Raw genomic sequence first — 27,959 nt, 5'->3', positions numbered from 1 at the left:
AAAAATGATTTTCTATTTCAAACCTTCAAACATCGGAGAGTTACGTTTCTCTCATGGCCGCTTCTCCGGAGTTTGTTTTTGTTTTTAGCGGCAAACGAAAATCAGGAAAAGACTATGTCGCTAATTTACTACAACAAAAGTAAGAAGGGCCGTTTCTCCATCTTCCTTGTCTTCTATTTAAGATATATTTACATAATACAACCTAAGTAGGTTTTGTTGATATCAGTCGAGGATACGTCCTCGACAGTCAAATGGACTGAGTTTATTAGTTTGATGTCACTACTAGAGCATTCGGGGATTTAGCAAAGAAACTAACAAGCGAAAAAAAAGGGGTGGGCGGAGACAATCTTGACTAAAGTCATACGCAAGATGGCGGACGGGTGTAAAAATGGAGCGGAACGTAAATTTTAGCGAAACGAAATTAACAAGTCGACTGTACAGCCTGGAAAAAAAAAACAATAACTCGACTGCTGATGTCAACATTAATAAGCATAGTTACTGGGTTAAAGTTCACCGTTACGTCAACTGAAGACGCCTCCACATTTTTTTTTTTTTTTTGATAAATCGATAACTTATATAGGTTTTCGGCTATGCTGAACACGACTATCGCAGGGAAAATTAGCGCGGTGCAAGTCTATAAATGGTCCACAAGTAATATTTTTTACTATAAAGATCTGAAAAAAAATCTTTATAATGTACGTACTTGTCACTGCATGAAAATGTCATATTCCAAAAATTATGTAAATCGATCAAGTAGTTTTTTTTTTATTTAAGAAAATCAAATATGAGACATTTTATCGAAGAAAAACTTCATGCCATCTTGTTTTTGAATGATACTGCTAGCGACACCTGTTGGCAATGTTTGGAAGATAAGACCAGAAGGGGGCAGACAATCGACTTTTCACACTATAGGAAAAAAACTTGGAAAATTAAGACATAAGTTTTTGAGGATATTGAAAACGAAAATAATTTTAAAATTCCAGCAAACGAGTAGTTTCCAAGATATGAAGAAATGTTGGTTTAAAGAAAGTGGGGTATCACTTTTCTATAATAATTTAACGTATAATGATCACCCACTTTATGGCCACCACTAGTGTAAAACTTGAATTTACGCCACTGGGATACACATTCGCCGAATTTTTGTTGGAGGAGCGTCAACGTGTGGGTGCTCAATTTACGTAAAATTCTTCATATCTTGGAAACTACTCATTTGCTGTAATTTTAAACGTTATTTTCGTTTTCAATATCCTCAAAAACTTATAAATGTCTTAATTTTCCAAGTTTTTTTTTCTACAGTGTGGAAAGTCGATTGTCTGCCCCTTTCTGGTCTTATATTCCAAACATTCCCAATAAGTGTCGCTAGCAGTGAATCATTCAAAAACAAGATGGCGTGAAGTTTTTCTTTGATATAATGTCTCATAATATTTGATTTTCTTAAATAAAAAAAAACTACTTGATCGATTTATGTGATTTTTGGAATATGACATCTTCATGCAGTGACAAGTACGTACATTATAAAGATTTTTTTCAGATTTTTATAGTAAAAAAGATTACTTGTGGACCATTAGCGCTGACAAATAGTTTTCGAGATATAAATACCTGTATTATACATGGTAATTTCTAGTAGTTTGAATTGGCCGCCATCTTTGTTGTTTCAATGAAATGGAATAGTGAGCATGCGATGTGTGTAGTTAAGTCTACAAGATGCAAACGTTTATTAAATGTCATTTCTTTTGGAATAAACACCCTCCCCATGTTAAGAACAGCTTTCGGAATAAATATCTCCTCATATTAAGAATGGCTTTCGGAATTGCGTTAACTACACAGATCGTTTGCTCACTGCAGCGTGAGCGCGCACGCTCAGTATACCATTTCATTGAAACAACGATGGCGGCCAAATAAAGCTACTAGAAATTACATAACAAAATACAGTTATTTATATCTCGAACTTTTTATCTGCGTTAATTTTCCTTACAATATTTGTTTTCAGCATAATCGAAAACCTTATGAAGTCATCTTTTTTTTAAGAAATTGTTTAGGCGTCTTCAGTTGGCGTAACGGTAGCAGTGTCAGATGTCACCATTAAAAATAAGTGTTAAAAATTTTAATAATTATACTCACTGTCTTTCAAAGCTTATAACTACTTAAAAATGTAATTTAAACCCTAATATTTTTTTCAATAAAAGGAGCAAAGACCAAATTTTAAAATCATAAAAGGTTTAATAGAAAAATATACAATGTTTTTTTTTTTAATCGATTTTCTTTAAAAAAAGATTTCAAGAAAATCAACGAATTTTAACTTACTTCGAATATAAAAAAATATATAAATTCCAAAAAATCACTTACCTATAAAAAATAATCAATGGGTGCTTCCATTCTTCATTGTTAAGAATTTGTCCATATTTATATTTTATATTCCATGTACTTTTTAATAAAAGAATTTTTTAAGCAAGCATCCGAAAAGACCGCGATTTTAAAATCTAATAACAAGTGCTTACAGAGCGGAGTTGCCTCCCTTTCTTCCAGTTGAGAAATACAGAGGCTGAAAAGCGCCATAATTAATTATTTAAAAAAAAAAAACAACACATTAGACTAAATACATTTCCCAGTAGTAACTATATAAAGAAACAAACATTTGAAGTGCTGATATGTGTCTTCTCTCCCTTTTGGATTTCTGACATGTGTTTGCTGTCAACAATCAAATTAGTCAATGATGGGTCACCATATTCAAAAAATGATCATATTTCACTCATCAAAGTTTACTTTTTAAAAAAAAAAAACGTAGACAAATTTCACCTATTTTTTATTCTCTTAAATAATTACATGAGGTTTTGATTTAAAATATTTTATTTCTTCTTTATGCAATGAATTTCTTTTTCAAAAATCTAAAAAGAACAACATTGAATGAAATAGAAAAAATTAATGTAGGTGTCCAATTTTTTCAGGATAATATTTTCAAAATGTGAGGTTTAACTTTTAAAAAAATAAAAAAAAATCAACATGTTTTTTTTTTAAAAGGTTTTAAACTTTTGACTTAACAGGTAAATTTTCACATAACTATTCTTTTGTTTTTGTTTTAAATTAGATTATTTTATTTATTGATCTTTTATCTTCAATTTGTGATATATAAACCTTAGGTGAGAAATTAGTTATTTTCTTTTTAATAGACATTTCAAAATGGGGGAGGGGTGAATTTTAAAAACACGTTTGTCTAGAATATTATATTCGGTTTATTGTAAAGAGCATAAAATTTCACATTAAACCTGAAAATATCTTAAAAATTGAACCAATAGAAAAATTTTGATAGATTTTTAAATCGAAAAAATTGAAAAAAATTTAACTCATAAAATTCAATTCATTTCATCGCATAGAAAAAATGGCTGCATCAGCGCGCTCATGCCTTTTGTAAACACATTTTCTTTTTTTTTTTTTAAATAAAAAATAATATTTCTATTATTTTTTAAAACACTTTATTTTATTTTGGAAGTATATAAAGAAATTAAACAACCCACTTTAAAAAAAGAAATTACGAGTTTTGTATATTTTATTCGCAGTTTTGTGTTAAGGGTGTCAAAAATTCTGACACACCTAGCGTTATGGTGAACATTGATCTGTTTTTTTTTAACTAGATTGTAGTTTCACCTAACATTTTAATAAACAAAAGATACCATAAAAATTGAATTTCATGGTCCTTTCTCTGCATAATTACCAAAACAAAACAATGGTGAAAGTGCAATGAGGGACCACCCGACAACTTTCAATGTAAACTGGTTGTCTAACCTGCACAGGGTGTTTATTCCGAAAGGCATTTTTAATATGGGGAGATTGTGGGTGTTTATTCCGAAAGGTATTTTCTTATTTTCAACCTCTCCGTAATTAATTTCGTAAGGGTAAGTCTTCGGGTGGTCCCCCAGTGCATTTTCACCAAAACAATGAAATAAAAAAAAGTAAGAAACATTTTTTGGTATTTTTTTACAACCTGTCCCAGCATAGTATAAACACCCCCAACCACCCCATGTTAAAAACAGCTTTCGGAATACCCCCCCCCAACCTCCCCATGTTAACAACGGCTTTTGAGGTTGGGGGGTGGGGGGGTTATTCCGAAAGTCATTCTTAACATGGGAAGGTTGGAGTGTTTATAATATGCTGGGCATGTAAAAATTTACCCATTTTTTTCATTTATTTTTTCAAATAGAACTGTAGTTTCACATAACAATTTCATAAACAAAAGATACCGTATATATATGTGTGTGCGTATGTCTGCCAAAAATTTGACACATGCAACGGATCCTGATGAAGTTGGTATCATTACAGAGCTCCATCTACCGGGCGACAAATATGTACAAAAATTGGCCAAATGCATTAATTCCTTCACCCTTAACTGGACTGTTTTTTTTTTTTTTTTTTTGTTTTTACAAGGAGAAGTCGGTTTTTGCGTCGACATTTTCGCAAGCCATGATCTCCTTTGGATTGACTACCCTTAATTCCAACGCTCACAACTTCCGGTTTTGCGATGGACGTATTAGCTAAGATGTTAGGTTTTTTTCACCTTTTACATGTTATGGATTCAAGCCTGCCTGCACTGATATTTTGATTCTACCCCCCCCCCCACGAGCAACGCTGGGGACACCCCGCTATTACCACTTTTTTTAACACCTCTTCACCCTGGGCTGCCTCCTGTTATTTTGACACCCCCCCCCACCCCTATCAGGGGTTCCTTACTCACCATCTCTCCATACCCGGGCAATGAAAAATGTGAAAAATAAAACAAAAACAATTAAATGAAATAACTAAAAAATAAGGTAATCTTCCAGAGTAACAAACAAATCAATTTTAATGTTTTTTTTTTTGTTTTTTTTTTAGTTAAGAATAAAAGTAATGTGAAAAAAATGTAAATAAATAAATTAAAACACAAAACTTATCTAGTTAGGTTAAAAAAAAAAGTAACTTAGCTTGCCTTGTTATTTATTCACCCATTTTTTTTTTGTTTTTGTTTTTGCATTTAGTTGTTATTCTGAAAAATTACCAAAAATAAATGTGTAAGTATTGTGTAATTATTTAAAGAAACTATTTTATTTATTCAATAAATATATATTTTTATATCCTTGCTAGGCTGCACAGTCGACTCGCTAATTTCGTTTCACTAAAATTTGCATTCCGTTCCATTTTATTACATCTGTTCTTGACCGCCATCTTGCTTACAACTTTAATCAAGATTGCCAAAAAAAAAAACAAATAAAGGTATTATTTTACTTTCTTCCAACCTCAATACTCACCTTTAATTGAGAACTTTTGAAGATTTTGGGGTATGCTGAAAACGAATATCGCATTTAAATTTAGTGCAGACAAGTAGTTTTCTGGATATTAAGGCCTTTATTATCCAATGTAATCCATTATGTTTTTACTGGAGGCCATGTTTTTTTTCCCCAACTGAAAATTACTAATACTCATGCATGTTACAAAACACTTTCTATGTTAAGAATGGCGAATGCCACTAACATTTATTAACAAATACATTGGAAAAAGACATCTTCCTATCTAGAACACGACTTGTCTGCACTAAACTTGAACGTGATATTCGTTTTCAGCATATTCGAAAAGCTATAAAAGGCGTAATTTTAAAGGTGAGGGTTAAGGTGGAAAGAAAGTAGAAATTTATCCAAATCTTAGCAAAGGTAAGTTACTCTTCTACCTACCTGGATAAGTTTTGTGTGTTTTAATGTAGTTTAACGCATCTAATTAATTCAAAACAAGTAATACCGAGTTAGTAAATTAATACGACGACAAAACGGCTGACATCAGACTGCAGCTGGGAATTAATGGGTGGATTATGTTTATTTTTTTACTGATACTGCGAAGACAGCATGTTTTCGGTTTGATTTATCAACTCGTCACTACTTGTTTTTTGAACCGAATCAAAGCTTTAAAAGATGTTAAAACACAGAAAAACAACTGAGCTGCTCAGGCAGCTTTCACAGCCAGAGTGCACATTATGTATTACGGTACAGTAGAACAACATAAGCTCTTTTTGGCATTTTTTACTTATAGACAACAAACCGAAAAAGTGGTCCAAAAACAAATATGTCACAAATGTTATCAACGGCAAGATAAGTTACTCTTCTACCTACAAGTTATAAATTTTTGATGTTTTAATTTATTTTAAAAGCCTTTATTTAAATTTGGAACGAAAGTAGTGCCGAGTATTTAAGTTAAAACAACAAAATGGCAGGTATGAGACTGCCATCTGTACAGTTTCGACAATCGCTCAAAACTTTTAAATGAAGAAATGAGAGAAATCAAGCCAATAAATATCACTGTGATATTTATTCGTATTTTTATCACTTTTTCGTTTTTACTTTGTCCATAGTAAAACATGCGTGATCAAGGTTGACTAGTGCTTCACCTGAATATACAGTCCAATATTTAATGGGAATTTTGACCTGATAGCGTTTTAAGGACCTTTTAACTAATTTTTAATTTTAATTATTTTTTTACCATTTTCTTAATTTCTTGGAAATTAATCGCCACGACCTCCTTTCATAAATCGAAGGTATTATAATCTAGGGAGTATATAAAATGTTCTGAGACATGGTACCCCCCCCAAGCACCCCCCCCATCCTTAAAAAGCCTTTGCTGGACATACAAAAAAAGTGCACACACTAACACACATTTTTGCTTTTATATTATAGATGACATTACATTTGTAAGAATGTTTCACTTTATTTTTACTTGGGGGGGGGTCACTGTTTATCAAGGCCTAGAAGCCAATAAGCCACTCTAGGATAAGGATTGATGTTTTTCATGTAAATAGTGAGACAACACCATAATTATCAGTAATAATGGAACTCGGGTAGGGCTTATTAAAGAGGATGGCTCAACAAGCACTTATTTGCTAGACTTGAAAACGATCATGTTATAGTCAGCTGGGAAGCAGTCATGCGGTATTGTGTTCAACAGACAGGCAGTTTTAGGAAAGGAACTTTGCCCATAGAATTTCCATTTAGTTTTAGGCACAGATAGAGAGTGAAGGAAGAAATTATTGACGGTTGTTGTAACTAGACAAGTATTTGTTGCGAACGTTTTACAGAAGGGAGGGAACCATAGATTGAAGTTTCGTCAAGCACCTGCCATGAAAATAACAATAGAGTTGTTCAAATGTTGCATTTTTTTGTTATTCACTGCAAATTGGCTTCTGGACCAATAGAAAACAAGTTAGCAAATTTTGGAATTTCCAACAAACATTAAACAGTTATAATTTAGTGGCTAATTCAATTGTCAAAATAAATTTGGGTTGGGTTTTAAATATAATGAAAATAAAAATTTAATATTTGTATGTGTTCTGTTTCCGGTTGTTATTTTTGTTTTTTTGTTTTTTACTTATATTTATTCAATTTAATTTTATTTGTAATATTGTGGTTGTTTCCACTTCAGAATCTCTGAAACAAAGTGTGGGATTTTGCGACTCTCATCACCGCTGAAGAAACAATATGCATTGGTAAGTCATTTGTGTTTGTTTGGCATAAATATCTACGAAATTCAACTTGGTCAGGCTTAAGGCCACCATAAAAGGGTGCTCATCTATTTCATATTATATTCTGTAGTGATTTGAAAAATTCTGTTTGCTATCTTTGAACTGGTACGGTCTGCTACTTCAAAGAGAATTTATGAAACCATGATATGTGTCATTCAGTAACTGATAGTTGAACCCTGTTTGAAATTCCCTAATACGTCAATCCATATGCATGGGTTAAAAGTTTATACTCGTGAGATTGAGTGTCATAGCAGGGTACATGTTTGTAGTGTTGATTTTGGATTTGTAAATTTTCAAGTAAGTTAAGCGTATATAACCCCCTACTATTTTTATCGTTTTAATGTTTAGTTATTTGTCCAACGTGGGGTATGGGTGTTTCTTTTTGTATTGGAGAGATTTTTTTTTTTTGTTATGAGGTTAATAAAATCAATATTCCTTGTATTATAGATGACATTACATTTGTAAGAATGTTTCACTTTATTTTTACTTGGGGGTGGGGGGGGGTCACTGTTTATCAAGGCCTAGAAGCCAATAAGCCACTCTAGGATAAGGATTGATGTTTTTCATGTAAATAGTGGGACAACACCCTAATTATCAGTAATAATGGTACTCGGGTAGGGCTTATTAAAGAGGATGGCTCAACAAGCACTTATTTGCTAGACTTGAAAACGATCATGTTATAGTCAGCTGGGAAGCCGATGATAAAGAAATGGAAATGCATTGTGGTCGATTTAATGTTATATTTATTATTTTTTTTTTTAAAACAGGATTTTGTCAAATTTTGTTCTAGTACTTCATGCTATTGCCTTTTTTCATTTAATAAATTTGAAACTAAGTCACATGCGGGTGAGAAACACATGCAGAGAGGCTGAAAGTTGTAATCATTTGATCTTTTTACTGTTCCAGAGAGTATCTTACTCCTGATTTACTTCCTCCATTTACATATGAGCTGGATACATTCAAAAAACAAGTGCTGTTGCTCCATCTGGAGAGGTGCTGCTCCGAGTACAAAACTGTCTTTTCCCTACTACGCCTTTCTCTACTATCATTATTTTCATGGTAGGCGCTCGACTGAGCTCCAATGTATGATTTCACTCTGTCAAACATTTTACAACAACTCGTCTAGCTACAACTGTAAATAATTTTCCTTTCTTCTTCTGTCCCTACGCGTAAACAGAATTTCCATGAGCAAAGTTTCTTCCCGAGAATCATCCGTCTGCAGAACACAATAGCATGAGTCTGCTTTCAAGCTGACTATAGCATGATCGTTTTCAAGTCTGATGTTAACAAATTCTTGTTGAGTTGTCCTCTTTAATAATCTAATTTCTGACCAGTCTTAACTATTCTCACCAATCTTTGCATTGTTGTTTCACTTTGATCCTGACAAATTCATTATCCCTTATCCTTGAGTGGCCATTAGACCTTGATAAGTGATAATTTGTTAATATATGAAAAAACATAATTTAACACTCAGTGACCCTCCCCTACCAAATCTTGATAGGTTCACATATTTAGGTTAATGGGTTATACACCAAAAGTTCCTGGCTTTTTCAGTGTCAGTTTTGATTTTTTAAATATTTTTTAAAAATTAATTCCTCTGTCCACAGTCAACTAATCAATCTATCTATCGTCTATAATGTAAATCTCACCTCTGTTTAAATATATGTATGCATGTATGTCTGCCTAAAACTTTCGACAGAGGCGACGGATTTTCATGCGATCAGTATCGTTTTGAAGCTCAACCTTTCGGACGAAAAATATCGAAAAATTTGCTAAAAGCAATAATTCCTTCATCTTCAACTGGGCATTTTTCTACAAGGAGGGAGAGAGGGAGGGAGGGGGCGCTTTTTTTGCTGATATTTTCGAAAGTCATCCCCTCTTTGCAATTGACTAGCCTTAATTTAAACCTTCGTCACTTCCAGTTTAGCGATGGACGCAACAGCAAAGAGGTCACTTTTTTTTTGCGTTCTTTTCCTCCTTAGCGGTACGGGTTCGAGCCTGCCTGCCTACTACCACTTTTTTTTTTTTTTTTTTTTTTTTGCTCAACACACACCTCCAAACACCCGGGCAATGCTGGGCTAGTTATATATAAAAAAAACTTTGTGTGTGTTTGTTCCTATGGATTCCAAAACGGCTGGATCAATTTTTATGGAATTTCATGCAAAGGTAGTTTATGGGCCTAGCTGTGTTCTTAAATAGGTTCCGTATTGGAATGTTTTCGATAAGTATCGATAATCAAAATAATCCAATGAAAGAAGTAACAAGCAGTTTTCACCAAAGTTAACACCTTACATAGCCTAATATCATGAGTGCATTTGAGAAATTTTATTACCATTTATAAATATAAAAGCGAAAATGTGTGTATGTATGTATGTGTGTTTGTTTGTATGTATGTGTGTTTGTATGTCTCGCAAAAACTTTCCATACGGGTCACGGATTTTCGCCAGATCGGAATCATTTTAAACTTCCAACCTTCGCCCAACAAATACAAAACATTGGCCAAAAACGTTAATTTCTTCACCTTGAAATCAGAAGTTTTCTACATTGGGGTCAGCAGAAACCATCCTCTCATGCAAACGACGTTGCAACCTGATTTAATTTAAAGATTTGAAAAACTGACACAATTTCGGCAACATCGTATTAGCTCAGTTGCTTAGAGCGCGGCCTCATTAGCTAAAGGTTTTGGGTTTGAATCATGGTGTGAGATGGCTTTTTTGTTTTTTTTTATTTTTTAAATTTTAATATTGAAGCAGGGTTATTTAAGCCATTTTTCACGTAACATTAGTTTTTTTTTTTACTTCGCTTATTCTAAGGTTTTCATTAACACCTTCCACCCCCGCACGACCACACACACCGAAAAACATCCGGGCAACGCCGGGTAGCCCCCGAAGCCATTTTTCACATGTTGTTTGGGGAGGGGGGGGGGTATTTTTCAGATTTTTTAAAGAAGTTTTAACGTTCGTTTTTGTGTCTTCTTTTTCCATCACATTTTCTTTTCTTGTTTTTCAGATTTTTACATTTAACATCGTTCGTTAGCCTTACGTTAGTTTTTGATTTTTTTTTTTTTTGATTTTGAGCAAAACCATCCTCTCATGACGAGATCAGTTCTACGCATGCGTCAGACGACGTCATAATCTGTTTTAGTTTAAACATTTGAATAACTGAGACAATTTCATGTACGTCATGTCAGGTCAGTTGGTTAGAGCGTTGGGTCATTATCTAAACGTTTTGGGTTCGAATCGTGGTGTGAGATGTCTTCTTTTTTTTTTTCGATTTTGAAACAGGATTATTTAAGCCATTTTTCACGTAACGTTCGTTTTTCTGTTTTTTTTATTTTACTTCGCTTATTCTTAGGTTTTCATTAACACACCCCACCCCCGACCAACCACACACACCCAAAAACACCCGGCCAACGCCGGGTACCCACCAATTTTTTAAATTTTAATATCAAAACAGGCCATTTTTCACGTGTTTTTTTTTTTGGGGGGGGGTTATTTTTCAGATTCTTTAAAGAAGTTTTAACGTTCATTTTTCTGTTTTCTTTTTTGTTTTTGTTTTTTCCTTGTGTTAGTTTTTTGTGTTTTTTTTTATTTTTTTTAAGTTTTAAAAATATTTACTTTGCTTATTCTTATGTTTTGATTACCTCCCCCCCCCCCGCTTTATTTTTCAGATAAGTTTTAACATTCGTTTATCTGTTTTTTTTTTGTTTTTTTTTACTTCGCTTATTCTTATGTTTTCATTAACACCCCCCACCCCGACCGACCACACACACCTCCAAACACTTGGGCAACGCCGGGTACCCACCCCGCTAGTCTATATATATAAAGGCAAAATGTGTGTGACCATTTCATGTATGTCTCGCAAAGACTTTTTTTGCCGTCGCTCCCGGGAGGGTTACTATTGCTTAGAATGTTTATATACCCCCTATATAATAATATCTAGGATTTGGGAATGCGGGTCGCCTTTAGATTTATTTACGTCAATTTTTACAAAATTATTGCTGTTTCAGCCCTTCTTCGTTCAGTTCATTTGTTCGTTCAGCTTTTTTGTATAAAAAGCGAAACTAATTCAAAGCTACCATTCCCGGCAATCGCACTGGGAAACGTCCAGAAGCAATCAGCTTTGATCAATGTGGGGCCAAACCCCATTATATCAGACAATTGCTATTCAATCTGGACAATGGGGAGCTGGTTTCCCCCTCCCCAACATCTTGGGGAATTGGGTAAACAAACCCAAACGTTGCCCTAGAAAAATCAACCACGCGGCTTCTATTTGACCTCATTAATGAGGTCAAATAGAAGCAGCAAAGTTAACTTTTATTGTGGCCATGTGTCAATTCTGTTTTTAATACTTAAATAAATAAATTCAAACGTGTTTCCGTTGTATGTCGCGGTGGCCCAGTGATTAACGTCGCACAATTTTTTTTCACACTTTAATTTCCAACTTTGCCTCAAAGGTTCGGGTTCGATCCTCATACTCACCTACCAAAACTTTTTTTTTAATTTTAACACCCCCCAACCCCCGGAAGTTTGATTTACCCAAAACCACACACACCTCCAAACACCCGGGCAACGCCGGGTACCCCCCGCTAGTCTATATATATAAAATATATATATATAAAAGCGAAAATGTATGTATGTGTGTTCGCTTTTTCTGTATGTCTACAAAGGCTTTTTTGGCTGTCATTTTCGGTTGGCTCGCTCCTTCTTAAACTTTTTATATGCTGTTTAAATAATAATATCTACGACTAAGGAACTCTGGTCGCAGCTATCTTTAATTTACCCGACTTTTACAAGCTATTTTCAAGGTATTTTTTGATCGCCGCGTAGCGGGGAAAACAGAAACTGGCTTCCAGGTCAAACATCACGCAACTTGACGTTCTCGCACCTGCTAATTTCGGTTTATAAACGTCAACTTAACACACTTATCAATTCATCTGTTCCCGTGGTCAAGATGATTCGAGTTGCGGGGTTTTTTTCCATTTCCTTTCCACCTCCGCCTCAAAGGTTCGGGGTTCAAGCCTACCTTTCTACTAAAACTTTTTTTTCTTTTACACCACCAAACACCCGGCCAACATTTTTTTTTAACGACGGGTACTTTTGCTAGTCTATATATATAAAAGCGAAAATGTATGTTCGCTTTTTGTGTATGTCCAAGAAAGGCTTTTTTCAGAGAAGCGGTCAGTCGGTTCACAACTTTTTAATAGGGGTAGGCTATAGAAACAAAATTTTTCAAATAAATGCCAAAAGTGGCTTATTACCTTCATTTATATGTAAATAGATGGGAACAAGTGATTTTTTTCAAAACGGGTCAAACAATGTTTTAATTAAGCAGGGGGGGGGTAATCAAAACATCGAAAAAAACACAAAAAGAAAAACTAAACGTAAGGCAAACGAAAACCACAAAAAAAACTAACGTAAGGCAAACGAACGATGAAGACAGAAAAACGACCACGTGAAAAATGGCTTAAATAAGCCTGTTTCGATATTAAAATTTAAAAATTTTGGGTACGTGGTCGGGAGTGGATAAGCGAAGTAAAAAAAAAAAAAGAAAAACGAACGTTACGTGAAAAATGGCTTAAATAACACTGGTTCAATATTTAAATTTAAAAAATCGAAAAAAAAAAAAAAGAAAGACATCTCACACCACGATTCGAACCCAAAACCTTTAGATAATGAACCAACGCGCTAATCAACTGAGCTAACGCGACGTACATGAAATTTGTTCAGCTTTTCAACTATTTAAAGTAAATCAGGTCATGACGTCATCTGGCGCATGCGTAGAACTGGCCGTCGTCACGAGAAGACCGTTTTTGTTGACCCCCTCCCCCCATCGAAAATTGTCGATTTCGGGGTGAAAAAGTGAATGTTTTTGGCCAATTTTTCGATATTTTTCGAGTGAAGGATGGAGCTTCGATATGATACTGAGTTTGTGAATTTTCGTTGTGTCTGTCAAAAGTTTTTAGCAGACACACAAACATACACACATACATTTTCGCTTTTATATATACAAACTAGCGAGGGGTACCCAGCGTTGACCGGGTGTTTGGAGGTGTGTGTGTGGAAACTCCGGGGGGGGGGGTTAAAATTTAAAAAAAAATGTTTTGGTAGGTAAGTATGAGGATCGAACCCGAACCCGAACCCTTGAGGCAAAGTTGTAAATTAAAGTGTGAAAAAAAAAAAGTGCAACGTTAACCATTGCGCCACCGCGAGATGCTAACGGAAACACGTTTGAATTTATTTAATTACTTAAATTAGCAGGTGCACGTTTTAATGACTTAATGAGGTCAACTTTTGACTGTGGAGTAGCATTTCATTTAGTGCGGGAATGCTTTTTTTTTTTTTTCCCCCAAGACGTTGGGGGTAGGGGGAAACATTATAGGAAAAGGCCTAACCTACATGCGGTGAGCGAAAACTGTTGAATATTTATCTTCCCGAAGTCAAGCAAATTAAATAGACAGGCGAGCTCCGTTGTTAACTGTGAGATATTACGATTTACATGTGATATAAAAAGTTTTAAAAATGGGGGTAGGCTATAGAAACAAAATTTTTCAAATAAATGCCAAAAGTGGCTTATTACCTTCATTTATATGTAAATAGATGGGAACAAGTGATTTTTTTCAAAACGGGTCAAAATTGGAGGGTCGCTGGCCCCAAACGTGATTTGACCGCGTCAACGCGTGAAAATGGCCCAAATTTCGCCCCCGAACACACCTAATCACTTATTGAAAGCCATAGGGTGCAAAATTAGCCAAAAATGGTCGGAAATCACGGATTTTCCAAAATGCACCTCCCATGGGCCCAAAAACACCTCTACATGGCAGAAACTGTTGGGAAATGCTTGAAGCAGGCACTCTCCTAACTTTTGCACTGTTAATGATGGGTATAAGGACCTTTAAAAGGGGCTAAATATGGCCGATTTAGCCAAAGAGAGTCAAAAAGTCCCTAAGAATCAACATAGGTTGTCAAAAAGGGGCTTAATTTGAGTTATAGATGGAAAATTACCAAATAAGGAAATGTTTTCTTTCTCTAACAATGCAATGGCATCTTTAAATAGACACGATAACATTGCATTGCATTAATTGTGAATTTGATTGAACTTTGCTTTCTTTTTCAGTTAGTAAAATGCAATGAACATGGCTGGTATAGCAGGGCAGATTGACGAAGATTATAATTACGACGATTGGACTTATCTTCTGCTTGATTCTCTTCCAACTGAGGCTGAATGTGTTCAAGCTGTGCAACATCATGCTGCCAAATATGATACCACGACACAGAAAAATCATATTCACCAGTTCTCCTTGCGATTACTACAATTGTGGCAGAAAGCCTTTGGAAGTGATGTTCGTTATGTTACGTTATGTTATGGGATAAAACATAAACTTGATCGATCGCTAAAAATTTACGACAAAGATGTCTACAAAGCAAAGGGTTCCAGACGTGTGAATATGATTAAATGGAAACGAGAGCACCATGTCCTTCTCAATATACTTTCAAAAGATGTGAATCCTGATGAATTTGATGTACATGAACAAAGATTCTTTGTCGATCAAAAGTCTCTCTCTCGCAAATGGCTCATTGACACTTTCCACGTCGATATGGAACATGAACGGTTTCTGGCAGAGCAAGAACTGCACAATCGTTTGGATTTGGACGATGATCAATTTGAAGTGGAGGATATGTGCTAGAGAATAATGATGTGATTGACGAGCTCTTTAATGCATTATATTGATATTTTACTGTTGAATGATTTTAAAGTAATGTGAAGTGAAGCTGTGTCTTGAAATAACAAAATAATTCCTTTGCTAATTACTCATACCTTTTATCAAGTTATTCAATATATTGGTTACAAATCGAGAAATAGCTAATCGAGGGCCATTTTCATCAATTTTGGGGTAACTATGAGAACAATATGAATTCAGACTCTTCTTGGACAGTATTTTATTGACATTCAATGTTCAATTTACAATTAATTACTTTCTGAGAAGTTGATGTAGTAAAGTTACGATGTTTCTAAAAAGTATCATTGATGAATGAACTAATGATTCATATGTTATGTACCGTAAAACGTAATTTTGTCATTTTTGGATTGTTTTGACCCTTTTTACATCCCCCAAAGATCTCTAAATACCCTAAATACAAATGGATAAGATAACAGGGTGGTTATTTCAGTCTTCCAACTGTAAAAAGCCATACAGGAGTGTTTATAGGAGCCCGATGAGATATAATACCTGCATCTTGAGGATTATCCGTGATTTTCGTTCATTTTTGGCTAATTTTTGGGTAAATTTGACCCATTTTGGACTCTTAAGATACCTTGAAAAGCCCTATATAGGTGGGATAGCCAGTGAGAATGTTAGATTTAATGATATAGAGCCATTTATGGTCAAAAATTGCACCCTGCGTGGCTTGGGAGGTGCATTTTGGAAAATCCATGATTTCCGACCATTTTTGGCTAATTTTGGGGTAATTTTGACCCATTTTGGACTCTGAGATACCCTAAAAATCCCTGTGGGATAGCCAATGGGAATGTTACATTTAATGATACAAATGCATTTATAGTCAAAAAATGCACCCTGTGGCTTTCAATAAGTGATTAGGTGTGTTCGGGGGCGAAATTTGGGCCATTTTCACGCGTTGACGCAGTCAAATCACGTTTGGGGCCAGCGACCCTCCAATTTTGACCCGTTTTGAAAAAAATCACTTGTTCCCATCTATTTACATATAAATGAAGGTAATAAGCCACTTTTGGCATTTATTTGAAAAATTTTGTTTCTATAGCCTACCCCTATTTTTAAAACTTTTTATATCACATGTAAATCGTAATATCTCACAGTTAACAACGGAGCTCGCCTGTCTATTTAATTTGCTTGACTTCGGGAAGATAAATATTCAACAGTTTTCGCTCACCGCATGTAGGTTAGGCCTTTTCCTATAATGTTTCCCCCTACCCCCAACGTCTTGGGGGAAAAAAAAAAAAAAGCATTCCCGCACTAAATGAAATGCTACCCCACAGTCAAAAGTTGACCTCATTAAGTCATTAAAACGTGCACCTGCTAATTTAAGTAATTAAATAAATTCAAACGTGTTTCCGTTAGCATCTCGCGGTGGCGCAATGGTTAACGTTGCATGTTTTTTTTTTTCACACTTTAATTTACAACTTTGCCTCAAGGGTTCGGGTTCGGGTTCGATCCTCATACTTACCTACCAAAACATTTTTTTTTTAATTTTAACCCCCCCCCCCGGAGTTTCCACACACACACCTCCAAACACCCGGTCAACGCTGGGTACCCCTCGCTAGTCTGTATATATAAAAGCGAAAATGTATGTGTGTATGTTTGTGTGTCTGCTAAAAACTTTTGACAGACACAACGAAAATTCACAAACTCAGTATCATATCGAAGCTCCATCCTTCACTCGAAAAATATCGAAAAATTGGCCAAAAACATTCACTTTTTCACCCCGAAATCGACAATTTTCGATGGGGGGAGGGGGTCAACAAAAACGGTCTTCTCGTGACGACGGCCAGTTCTACGCATGCGCCAGATGACGTCATGACCTGATTTACTTTAAATAGTTGAAAAGCTGAACGAATTTCATGTACGTCGCGTTAGCTCAGTTGATTAGCGCGTTGGTTCATTATCTAAAGGTTTTGGGTTCGAATCGTGGTGTGAGATGTCTTTCTTTTTTTTTTTTTTTGATTTTTTAAATTTAAATATTGAACCAGTGTTATTTAAGCCATTTTTCACGTAACGTTCGTTTTTCTGTTTTTTTTTTTTACTTCGCTTATCCACTCCCGACCACGTACCCAAAATTTTTAAATTTTAATATCGAAACAGGCTTATTTAAGCCATTTTTCACGTGTTCGTTTTTCTGTCTTCATCGTTCATTTGCCTTACGTTAGTTTTTTTTTTTTTGGTTTTCGTTTGCCTTACGTTTAGTTTTTCTTTTTGTGTTTTTTTCGATGTTTTCATTACCCCCCCCCCTGCTTAATATAAACATTGTTTTCTTTTTTTACTACGCTTATAACAAACAAACCTTCGTCGTCGTCGTTATAACGCTCGAAGACTTCCGGGCGCGCACCTGTAAATGTTGTTTAAACATCTTTCACTAACTCATTCTGGCTGGCCGATTTTATTTTCAAATTTCACCTCAGGGCTTCGGGTTTGATTCTATCCCCCCCCTCCTCCCGGTTTCTTTTTTATTTAACACTACACACAGCTACAAACACCCAGACAATGCCGGGTAACCCCGCTAGTTTATATATATAAAAGCGAAAATGTTTGTGTGTGTTTGTATGTCTCGCAAAAACTTTCGACACGGGCCACGGATTTTCGCCAGATAGGTATCATTTTAAAGCTCCAACCTTCGCCCGACAAATATCGAAAAATTGGCCAAAAACATTAATTCCTTCGCCCTAAACTGGGCCCTTTTCTACAAGGAGGATGCCGAAAAAATTGTTCCTTCATTTTCTCTGCTCCTGCTACTACGACAATGACGTCATGTTTGACCTAGAAAACGTCCACGCTAGTTTAAACCACCTGCAAGTGTTTTTAAAGGTTTAATTTTATCCGTAAGGGGTAACGTGTCTGGAATTTTTTTTCCGCCTTAGCCTCGATGCTTCAGGTTCAAGCCTGTCTTTCTACCTAAACTTTTTTCCTTTTTTTTTTTTTTTTTTTTTTTTTTTTCCGTTTGTTCGCTGTTTTGCTTTGTTTTGGTTTTTCCAATTTTTCTTAACATCGTGTTTTTTTTTTTTTCATAATATTAAAACAGGGTCACCCTCTCCTACATACACACCCCCCAAACACCCGGGCAACGCCGGGTACCCCCATTAGTATAATAGAAAGGCCTAGCATATAAAATGTTGTGACTTACAGTCCTTCTTTTTACTGTTTCTCACTGTTCCATTTCTTTAGAGGGGACAACTTGTGACTCTTCATCGCTGACACCAGCACTTTCTTTTTCTATGGGGTGACCGCCACGAGGGCTTAGCTGTTACTGCCTCGACATTTCTTTCCTTGATGTCAGATCTTTGCTGTAAGTTTTTCCCTTTCTTTTGTTTTCTCATTGGGACTTTGATTTCTTTTCTTACTTTTCTATTTCGTTGATATTTTGTTCTCTGGACTTACTCAATTCTGACATATTTTTAAGCATTTACTACATTCCCTTCCACCCCAAGTTTCATGCTAATTCTGTTTTATTCTTTTTGTTTTCAGTTTTTACCTTCTTCAATTTCAATAAACCTGTCTTCGGAGTTTTGATTTCAAACACACTTTAGGCAATAGAGCATGTGGTCTTTACGGAATAGTAAAAAAACGAAAAGATCATGTGCTCCGTTGCCTAGAGTGTATTTGAAATCTTACGACGAAAATTATAAACATCTCTCCAAAATCAAAACTCTGAAGACAGTTTATTATTAAATCAACAGGTTTATTGAAATTGAAGAAAGTAAAAAAGCAAAGTTGACTGAGTAGGATTAAAGCAAGCTCCACAACCTTCTACCTCGTCAACGCTACAAGGAAAAGTGGCCTCTTCAATGTGGAATAGTTTCTCACGGAGCCCCCCTCCCTCTCCCCAAGGAAAAAAAGTCTATTTACACCGCTTATGACAGTGGCTACATCATCCTCTCTTAGAGCTACTTAGGTGTACCCAGGCAAGGCACCATCCCTAATCTCATTAAGCATGGCGGACAACAAATCCATCGGTCTCACTCATCCCACAACTTATGGTTTTCGAGTAGAGCATCTGCTGATATTTCTGCGGCTGCTGCTACCGCTAAAGCTGAGGCAGCCAAAACATGGCTCCTCTTTAAAAAGTTAAAAATAAAACTAGAAAAACTACAGCTCAAAAAGGAGACGGCTACTGTAGCTCAAGCAAAAGCTCTGAAGTAAGCTGCTGATGAGCTAAATGAATGGTCCAGCTCAAAACTCGACTGTATTCCTGCTGACCCTAACATACGGGTCAGAGAATACTTAGCCAACCAGGCAAATCAACCGAAAACAAGAGATGACTGGACCCTACCCAGCTCTTAATAAAGAAATCAGTTAAGGATACTTCTATGGTCGGCTCGAACGTGGAGACCAACTTCCCCCTCATGAATGTGTGGAAGACTCTCCCAGCCTGACGAACTAAGTCCTCTCGAGATTAAGAGAATATGTAGTTTTGCTAGTGGAGCTCCAGTAGCTAGAGAAGATGGGAACCTTTGTGGCTTGACCATCCTGGATGCTGCCCGAGGACTCCAACCCCTGGTAGCCAAGCTATCTTCCTCACTACAGGAAAAATGACTGTGCGTTGGATCCAAATATAAAGATCAACACCAGGTTTTCTTCCCTCCCTTTCAAATCTTCGTAAGGTTTGTCAAGCAGCAGGTTAGGATTAGAAATGACCTTAGCTTCAAGACCGATTTAGGAGCAGGCTGACTCCTTTTAAATGGAAACAGGATGAGAACGGTATCTGTAAATAAGACTAGGGTCTCCCCTACATTATCCGATCACAAATGCCAAAATGACCAAAAAGACTTTGCTCATTTCTGCCCTCTATGCAGAGCCCCCCACTCAATTGTAATGCCATGCCTTTCGGGAGAAGTCTTTGAAGGAGCAAGAAGGTTTTGTCCAGGACTAAGGAGTCTGCTTCAAATGCTGTTTGTTCAGGACAGACACGACATGTAATTTGTGCAACAGCCAGGAGCACAACACCACCCTTTACCCAGGGTCACCACCTTGGACCAAAAGACAAGAGTCTGATTAAAAGCACGGTAGGGAAAAGAACCTCCTACCACACCAGGGTGTTATCACAATGCACTCAGATTTATAGCAGTGACCTTTCAGGAAGATCATGCTCTAAAATCAGCCTCATCTATGTTCATCCAACAGGAAGACCAGACAAGGAAAAAAAGATGTATACTATCCTAGATGAACAGAGTGATAGGTCCCTGGTATGTTCAGATTTTTTTTGAGACATTCCAAGAGAACAGCCCTAGCCTCTCGTATTCCTTGAAAACAAGTGCTGGAGTAATGCAGACGACTAGAAGGAGGGTGAGTTCCAAGTAAGATCTGTCGACGGAGAAGTAAGCCTCCCACTCCCCAACCTCATTGAATGTGATGAAATACCAGATGACAAGGCTAATGTCTCTACCCGTGAGATAGCCCTTCATCACTCACACCTAAGAAGAATAGCCTGTCTCATCCCTTCCTAGCAAATGAAGACTCCAATAATGCTTCTGTTAGGACGTGATATCATAAGGGTACACAAGGTTCATAAGCAAATCAACGGCCCCCACGATGCCCCACGATGTCCCACGTGGCCCTCACGATGCCCCACACGTACAGAAACTGGAACTTGGTTGGGTCATAGTGGGTAACGTCTGTTTAGGAAGGACTCATAAACCTCCCACAATAAGTACCTTTCACACCTGTATCGGTGAAGGAGGACAACCCACACTTTTCAAGCCCTGCCCAAACACACTTTATGTTAAGGAAGTTTACAAGGAAGATTGGAGCTAGGGTTCACAATGTTTTCCAACGGGGTAGGGATGATAAAAATGTAGCACTTTCCATCAAGGATATTGCCTTTCTCAACATTAGGGAACAACAAGTTGAAAAGAACAGCAGACACAATTGGGTCACTCCATTGCCTTTCAAGACCCCAAAATGCTGCCTTCCACAAAACAGATAAATGGCCCAACATTTCTTTCCACAAATGAAACTTGTGCTGGAATAACTGACTACAGCTTGGTTGAACATGAATCAGACACCAAAATTTGGCCACAAGTGTCTACGCTTATGACTTCCTCCACAAAAAAGCGACTTGGATCCCAGCGTTTTGAAAGTTCTCTACCTGGTCGTCCCTAACTCGAACTATACCCAACTTCATCCGCATCGTCCATACCTTCCATCAAGTGCAAGACATAACAGTAGATGGGTGCACCAAGAGGCACCATTGCCAACGAGCATGTACCGTCAAGGAGCTTCTGCAGGCAAAGAACGTGATCATCCAAGCCATCCAGGAGAACAATTTTACTGAGGATCTAACACAAATAAGAGACAAGAGAGAACTTTCCAAAGACAGTCTCCTCAAAAGCCTCAGCAAACGTGGGGCAGTAACATTCATATGTAAGCGTTCCAGAGGTGTCCACATCGAAGTGATCGAATCATTGGACACTTCGGTTTTCATAAATGCACTCAGGCGTTTTTTCTCTATCAGGGGACCAGCTAAAAAATATGCTTAATATCGGGGGGAGCAAAGCAGCACCTGGTTGTTCAACCCCTTTCCCCATACCCCCCTCTTGGGGAGGGGCTTGAAAAGGATAATCAGCATGATGACGAAAATTTGGACTCCATGTTGCTGGAACACAAGCAGAGGTTGACTCTTGACATGCTTAGCAGAGGTCACCTCTATCATCAATGCCAGATTTCTCCAAGAGGTATTTACAGACCCAAATGACTCCTGCATACTCACTCCTGCCATCCTCCTGACTCAAAAACCAGGACATTTCATCCATGGATTTGAAGTTGAGCCAAGAGATATCATAAAAAGGCCAATGAAAATTCATCCAACACCTGGCAAAGACATTCTGGGGAAAATGGCGGAAAGCCTATATAGCTTCGCTCCAAACCCAGACGAAATGGACCTCGAAAGAATGTGATCTCAAGGAAGAGACATAGTGCTACTGAAAGACGATCAGACAGAAAGAGGTTCATGGCTCTTAGGGCTTGTCACACACGTTTTCCCCCGTGCAGACAAGCTTGTCAGCAAAGTGGCGGTAAAGGTGTCCAGTAAAAATGGCACTAGGTACCTATTTAGACCCATTACAGAAACTGTTCTTCTCATATCCTAACATTGATCTTAGTCGGACCCATACCATTGCAGGCTTTCCTCATCACAGCTTCAGTGACATGTCAGACGTCCAGCAGAGAGTGTCGTGACTCACAGTCCTTCTTTTTATTGCCCCTCACGTTTCCCTTTCTTTGGAAGGGAAAACTTGTGACCTTTCACTGCTGACACCAGCGCTTTCCTTTTCCCTTTGTATGGGGTAACCACCACAAGGGCTTCACTGCTACTACTTCACTGTTAACATCCGTGCAATGCTGGGTATCGAGGCTAGTAGTTAATAAATCCATTTAAATAGTGCATCATATCCTTGGATGAACCGGTTAAAAGAAGTTGAGTCTTTCTTATCCTTTTTCTGCAAGAAAAGACATTTTTTAATTGGTTGAAATTAGATGTCATAGAAAGTGAAATGAAGTTTTCTTTTTTTTTCTCATGGATTTTTTTTTAAATTTTATCAAAATTATGGATTTTTTTCTTTTGATTTATCACAATTATTATGGATTAAAAAAAAAAAATTTACCACAATTATTATGGATTTAAAAAAAATTTTTTATCACAATTATGAATTTTTTTTTTTAAATTATCACAATTATTATGGATTTTAAAAAAATAAAATTTATCACAATTATTATGGATGTTTTTTTTAATTTTTTATCACAATTATTATGGATTTTTTTAAAAATTTGTATCACAATTATGGATTTTTAAAAAAAAATTTTATCACAATTATTTTGGATTTTTTTAAATTACAAATCTTGCCATCCTTATCACTTGATAGCATAATATTTTGGCGAAAAATCCCTCATCAGATGACAAATGCTCTAATATATATGTTTTAATATATAGAGATATTTCTTTCCATTTGCAGGATCATAACCTTAATTATGAGAAGCTCCTAGATTCGTCTTCCTACAAAGAGAAATATCGAGCCGCCATGATCAAATGGGGTGAAGACAAATGCGAAGAAGACCCGTATTATTTCTGCCGCCTCGCCACATCTCCTCATATAATCAGTGAGGCTGAAAAATCGATTTGGGTCATTAGCGATGCCAGAAGACCCACACACATGGACTATTTCCACAAAACTTACCCAAACAAATTGCAGACAGTGCGAATTGTTGCTGACGAGGATGTCCGACAACAACGCGGTTTTCAATTTGTTGCAGGTCTGTATATGGAATCTCATCACAGTTAAGATCCGGTTAACTTTCTACCTATGTTTAAGCATCCAATCTCTGCTATTATATAAAAGGAACTTTGTCTCTGTGTGAGTTTGTTCCCTATGGGCTCCAAAATGGCCAGGCCGATTTTTATGAAATTTCACAAAAATGTACTTTATGTATCCGGCAGTGTTCTGAGATAGGTTTTGTATCAGAATGTCTTTGATGAGTGTCGATAATCGATAAAATCCAATGAAAGATAATACAGTCTATTTTGACCAAAGTTAACACCTTATAAAGCCTAACATCACAAGTGCATCTGAGAAGTTTTATTCCTACACAAGACAAATGGCTCAGCATGTAAAATAAACAGTAAGTTCTTTGATATGACAGGAATGCATTCAAAATGTATGTTCCTGTTTAAAGCACACTTGAACCCTGATACTTAATTTTAGCATTTCAAATTTTAATTCAAGCTGTTATATATAAAAATAATTTTATATAATCAACAGTAGATTGATATAGACCACTTCATGCCTTGCAAGAAATTCCAGCAAAAGTCTAACAGCCAACTGTGGTTCAATCCAGAATGTGCCACTGCCGTTGTGCACCGAAACCACTATTTCCATTGCTTTCGACGAAATAGATGTTATGAAATTAAAGCTACCTTTTAGGACTGCTAGCAACTCTGTAAAAGAGTGATAAAGAATGTGAGAGGTTTGTATGCTCAGTATGTCCCGTTAAAAGTAGTAGACCAGCGGTTTGGTTTCCACAACTTTTGGCAAATAAAAAACGGTCCTGAACAGAGGCGGGCCCGCTATCCCAACCATCATTAATGGACCTGAGGTAATTTTGTCAGCATCTGGCAAAGCAAAACTCTTTGCCAAAAATTTTGCAGCAAATTTTATCCTTTGCGATCAGAGCGGCTTATCCCCCATATTTTCTCCTGTGACTGAAAACACATTATCTGACGTACATGTATCTGTTCGTGGTGTTACCAAGCATATCAAAAACCTTGATTCCAGTAAAGCAACCGACACCGACGACATTTGAATCATAGTGCTCAAAAAACTTCAACTGGAACTAGCTTCCACACTTACTAAGCTGTTTAAACATTGCCTTAAGGAGAAATGCTTCCCAACACCCTGGAAAACTTCATCAGTCTTCCCTGTATTTAAAAATTCCGGAGATCGATCATCTGCTTCTCAGTACAAACCAATCTGTCTCCTGTGTGTCATAAGTAGCTGGAATCTGTGATAGAGAAGTGGTCACCTATATTTGTAAAAATAATCTACTCAGTGATATGCAATATGGTTTCCGTACCACTAGATCTACAGCTGATGTGTTTGGAAATTTCAGCTTACAAAAAAAAGAATGCAGAGCAGAAAACTCCATCTAATTTTATAAGTGTGCCAAACTTTGACAACATTATTTTTACAGCTTTGAATAATTTTAGGTATTCCTTTTGTCTTTCTGTTTTTTTTTGTTTTTTTTTACTTTCAAAAAATCGTTACAAAATTTATTAATAAAATTATTCAAACTTTATGTGCGTTTTAACAAACTTCCAAAATTAGATGGAGTTATCTCTCCTGCACTCTCCTCTGCGTAGCTGAAATTTCCAAGATGGCTGTTATCACTAAAATCTTTTATCTGTAAAAAAAACAAAAAAAAACTACTTGATCGAATTAAGCAATTTTTTTATGACAATTTCATTCTATAATGTGCACATACATCATAGAGATGTTTCTTTATCTTTGTTTTTTAATATCTTTGCTAAACTGCCTAAGCATTAATTGCAAAACAAGCAATGGTACCAAATGTACTTCAACTAAATCATACACAAAAATGTGACTGTTCCAAATTTATTGGAAATTAGAAAATCAGCCATTTTGTGTGCTATTAGTCCCTGAGCCAATTTTCTCAGTGAATAACTACAAATGTCATGTTGTGGTAAATAAAAATTAATTCTAATGAAAGAAATAATTATTAAAGAAAATCAGTGTAAAAGCCAAGTACATTCAAGGATGGAATATTGCTGCCATATCTGGGCAGGAGCTGCTAAAAACAGCCTATCCTGCCTTGACAGAGTACAAAATAGACTTCGTGGTTTAGTGGGGGGTGCCCTTTTCTCTACCCTGCAACCTCTCTCCCACAGAAGAGACGTTGCGAGCCTATCCTTGTTTTATCGTTATTTCGATGGCAGGTGCTCGTCTGAATTCCAATCTCTGGTCCCCCCTCTCCAATCTTTCACGAAAAACACCCGTCTAGCTGAATCCACTGTGAAAAATTTCCCCCACTCTTTATCTGTGCCTAAATCAAAACGTGGATTCCATGAACAAAGCTTCTTTCTTATAAGTGCACGCCTGTGGAACTCTGTTCCGTGTGCCTGCTTCCCACCTGACTACAACTTGGATGTGTTCAAGTCCAACGTTAACAAATTCCTAATGAACCGCCCCCTTAAGTATACACTTCATCAAATCTCCACACTAACGTACTGTACTTGCAATAACCCTTATCCCTAAGTGGCTTCCGGGCCTTGATAAGTGGTGACCACCGTGAAAAAAAAAAAAAACTATTATGAAAAAATGTGTAAAGATGACACAGAAGTGCAACTCTTAAGTGTTTATATAAAGTTCATTTCAAAAGTGAACACATTGACTCTTCTTGATATGAGTCATAGCACAGAGATAAATTTTTAAAAAAATTTTCTTTAATAGTAAGTCAATAAACTCAAATTTAATCTTGCAAAAGAGGTGAAAATAATTTCAGATATGGGCGAAAAGATTTTATTTATTAAAATTTTCAATTTTAATTTTTTTGTGAAAGAGTTTGAAACTTTATATTAAGCCACTCCTATTGATCAGCCCTTTTTCTTTAAGATGGAACTATATATATATATATATATATATATATTGTGGCACAAAAAAAGAAAGTCTATACTTGTAATTTTTTCAAAAACTGCAAATTTAAGCTAAATTGAATGTAACTGTTTAAACAACCTATACTTCATTTGATTTGCTTTTTATTCTTCTATAATTTTACCTGTTCATATTTGACTTTTAATTGAAGTATCCTTGTGTTCACGTCAATTTAAAAAATTAACTTCAAATCGAGAACAACCCATACCTCATTTGATTCGCCTTTTATTCCTCTATAATTTTACATTAATTTTTAAATTATGTTTTTTTTTAAAAACGACAAATGCAGACTTTCTTTTTGGAACCACTATATATATTGGCTGAAAATGCAAAGCTCGTTGTTTGTTTGTTTACAAACAGGTGATTTGAGCACTATAAAAGTGGTGGCGGGTGTCTATTTAAATAGACATTCCGACGAGTTATTTACGGGCGTCGATTCCATGGTCAAGTGGGAGAACTGCCGACTGTCAACACGACGGTTCTGGGTTCAATCCTTGGCTTGGGAGAGATGCTAGTCTAGCGGCACTGATGAGTTGTGATACAATGAAACAGGACTGTATGTCGATGACTACAAATATATATATATATATATATATACTAAAGATTAATAGGGTAGATTCTAGAAACTGAAAATATATATCTGCATTAAAATTAAATATCTATAATGAAAATAAAATTTTGGTTCTGCCTTTAAAGTATTAAGTGCAGAAACTTTATTTCTTCTTGAGATGAATTTTGATCGATATTCTTTTATCGTTGCAGGTATTGATGATGCAATGTCCGAGTGTGCACTAGATAATTATCATCCATGGGACTTTATCATCTCGAATAATGGTGATGACGTTAAACTTAATTCTCAAATTGAGGAGATGGTGAAATGCATTCCGTCAGCGTGTAAACTATGACGAATAATATCCTTTTCATGTGTTATCTTAAAAATAATTTTAAAAATGGAAAGACTGGAAAAACTCAGGAAATGGACGTTTTGTACATCTAACATCGTTTTTCTAAAGAAAAAAAAATGATTCTTTTTTTCGTTATTACTTATATTTATATTGGACTCTTTTCAGATATTCCATTTCGCTTAAGTTTTTGGTACTTCTATTGGATAGTGACCCGGGCAACGCCGAAACGTGTGCTGGTCGACGATTACTAGGATTATTCAAACAAAAGAGTTTTGTCAACTAAAATATGTTTTATTATAATGAAAATATTTAGAATAAATATTTTCATTATAATAATTTAGGAATGTTAACTTAAAAATGTTATCAAAACAATTTAGTTGACAACTTAGAAATAATGACATGTAAAAATATCAGGTGATTTTCTTAGTGACGTATACTAATGACGCCATTTAGAGAGGGAGATGGTCTTTTTGATCTGTGGAAATTAGAGAAAACAGTTAGTCGGAGTCAGGAGAGGAACAGAGACGGTTAACAGATTGTGATGGTTCTGAGTAGAAAGGGGGGGGGGGAGGTCATAGATTGGGATAATCAGAATCATTGTTACAACCTACCAAGAG

The 27,959-nt window shown here is 36.1% G+C and overlaps 1 protein-coding gene across 1 annotated transcript; it reads left to right on the top strand.

The window, feature by feature from the left end:
• On the top strand, positions 1 to 27,959 carry LOC145292072 (phosphomevalonate kinase-like). The gene is made up of 4 exons (XM_080138127.1): positions 1 to 139; positions 7,432 to 7,495; positions 23,228 to 23,525; positions 27,200 to 27,959. Exons 1-4 carry the CDS (start codon positions 54 to 56, stop codon positions 27,340 to 27,342), a joined length of 591 nt encoding a protein of 196 aa, XP_079994253.1. The 5' UTR covers positions 1 to 53; the 3' UTR covers positions 27,343 to 27,959.

This window comes from Euprymna scolopes, chromosome 13 (genome assembly GCF_053919585.1).
Source record: "Euprymna scolopes isolate OS-2025 chromosome 13, ASM5391958v1, whole genome shotgun sequence".
Lineage (NCBI taxonomy): Eukaryota > Metazoa > Mollusca > Cephalopoda > Sepiida > Sepiolidae > Euprymna > Euprymna scolopes.
Note: the sequence above shows the minus strand (reverse complement) of the source record. Positions and strands in the feature narration are given on the sequence as shown.

Bases quoted from the DNA above. Each gene is read 5' to 3' on its own strand.
- LOC145292072 (XM_080138127.1), top strand. From the start codon at position 54: ATGGCCGCTTCTCCGGAGTTTGTTTTTGTTTTTAGCGGCAAACGAAAA. The intron at 140-7,431 runs GTAAGAAGGGCC...TTTCCACTTCAG, and splicing joins GCTAATTTACTACAACAAAA to AATCTCTGAAACAAAGTGTG. The intron at 7,496-23,227 runs GTAAGTCATTTG...TTCCATTTGCAG, and splicing joins TGAAGAAACAATATGCATTG to GATCATAACCTTAATTATGA.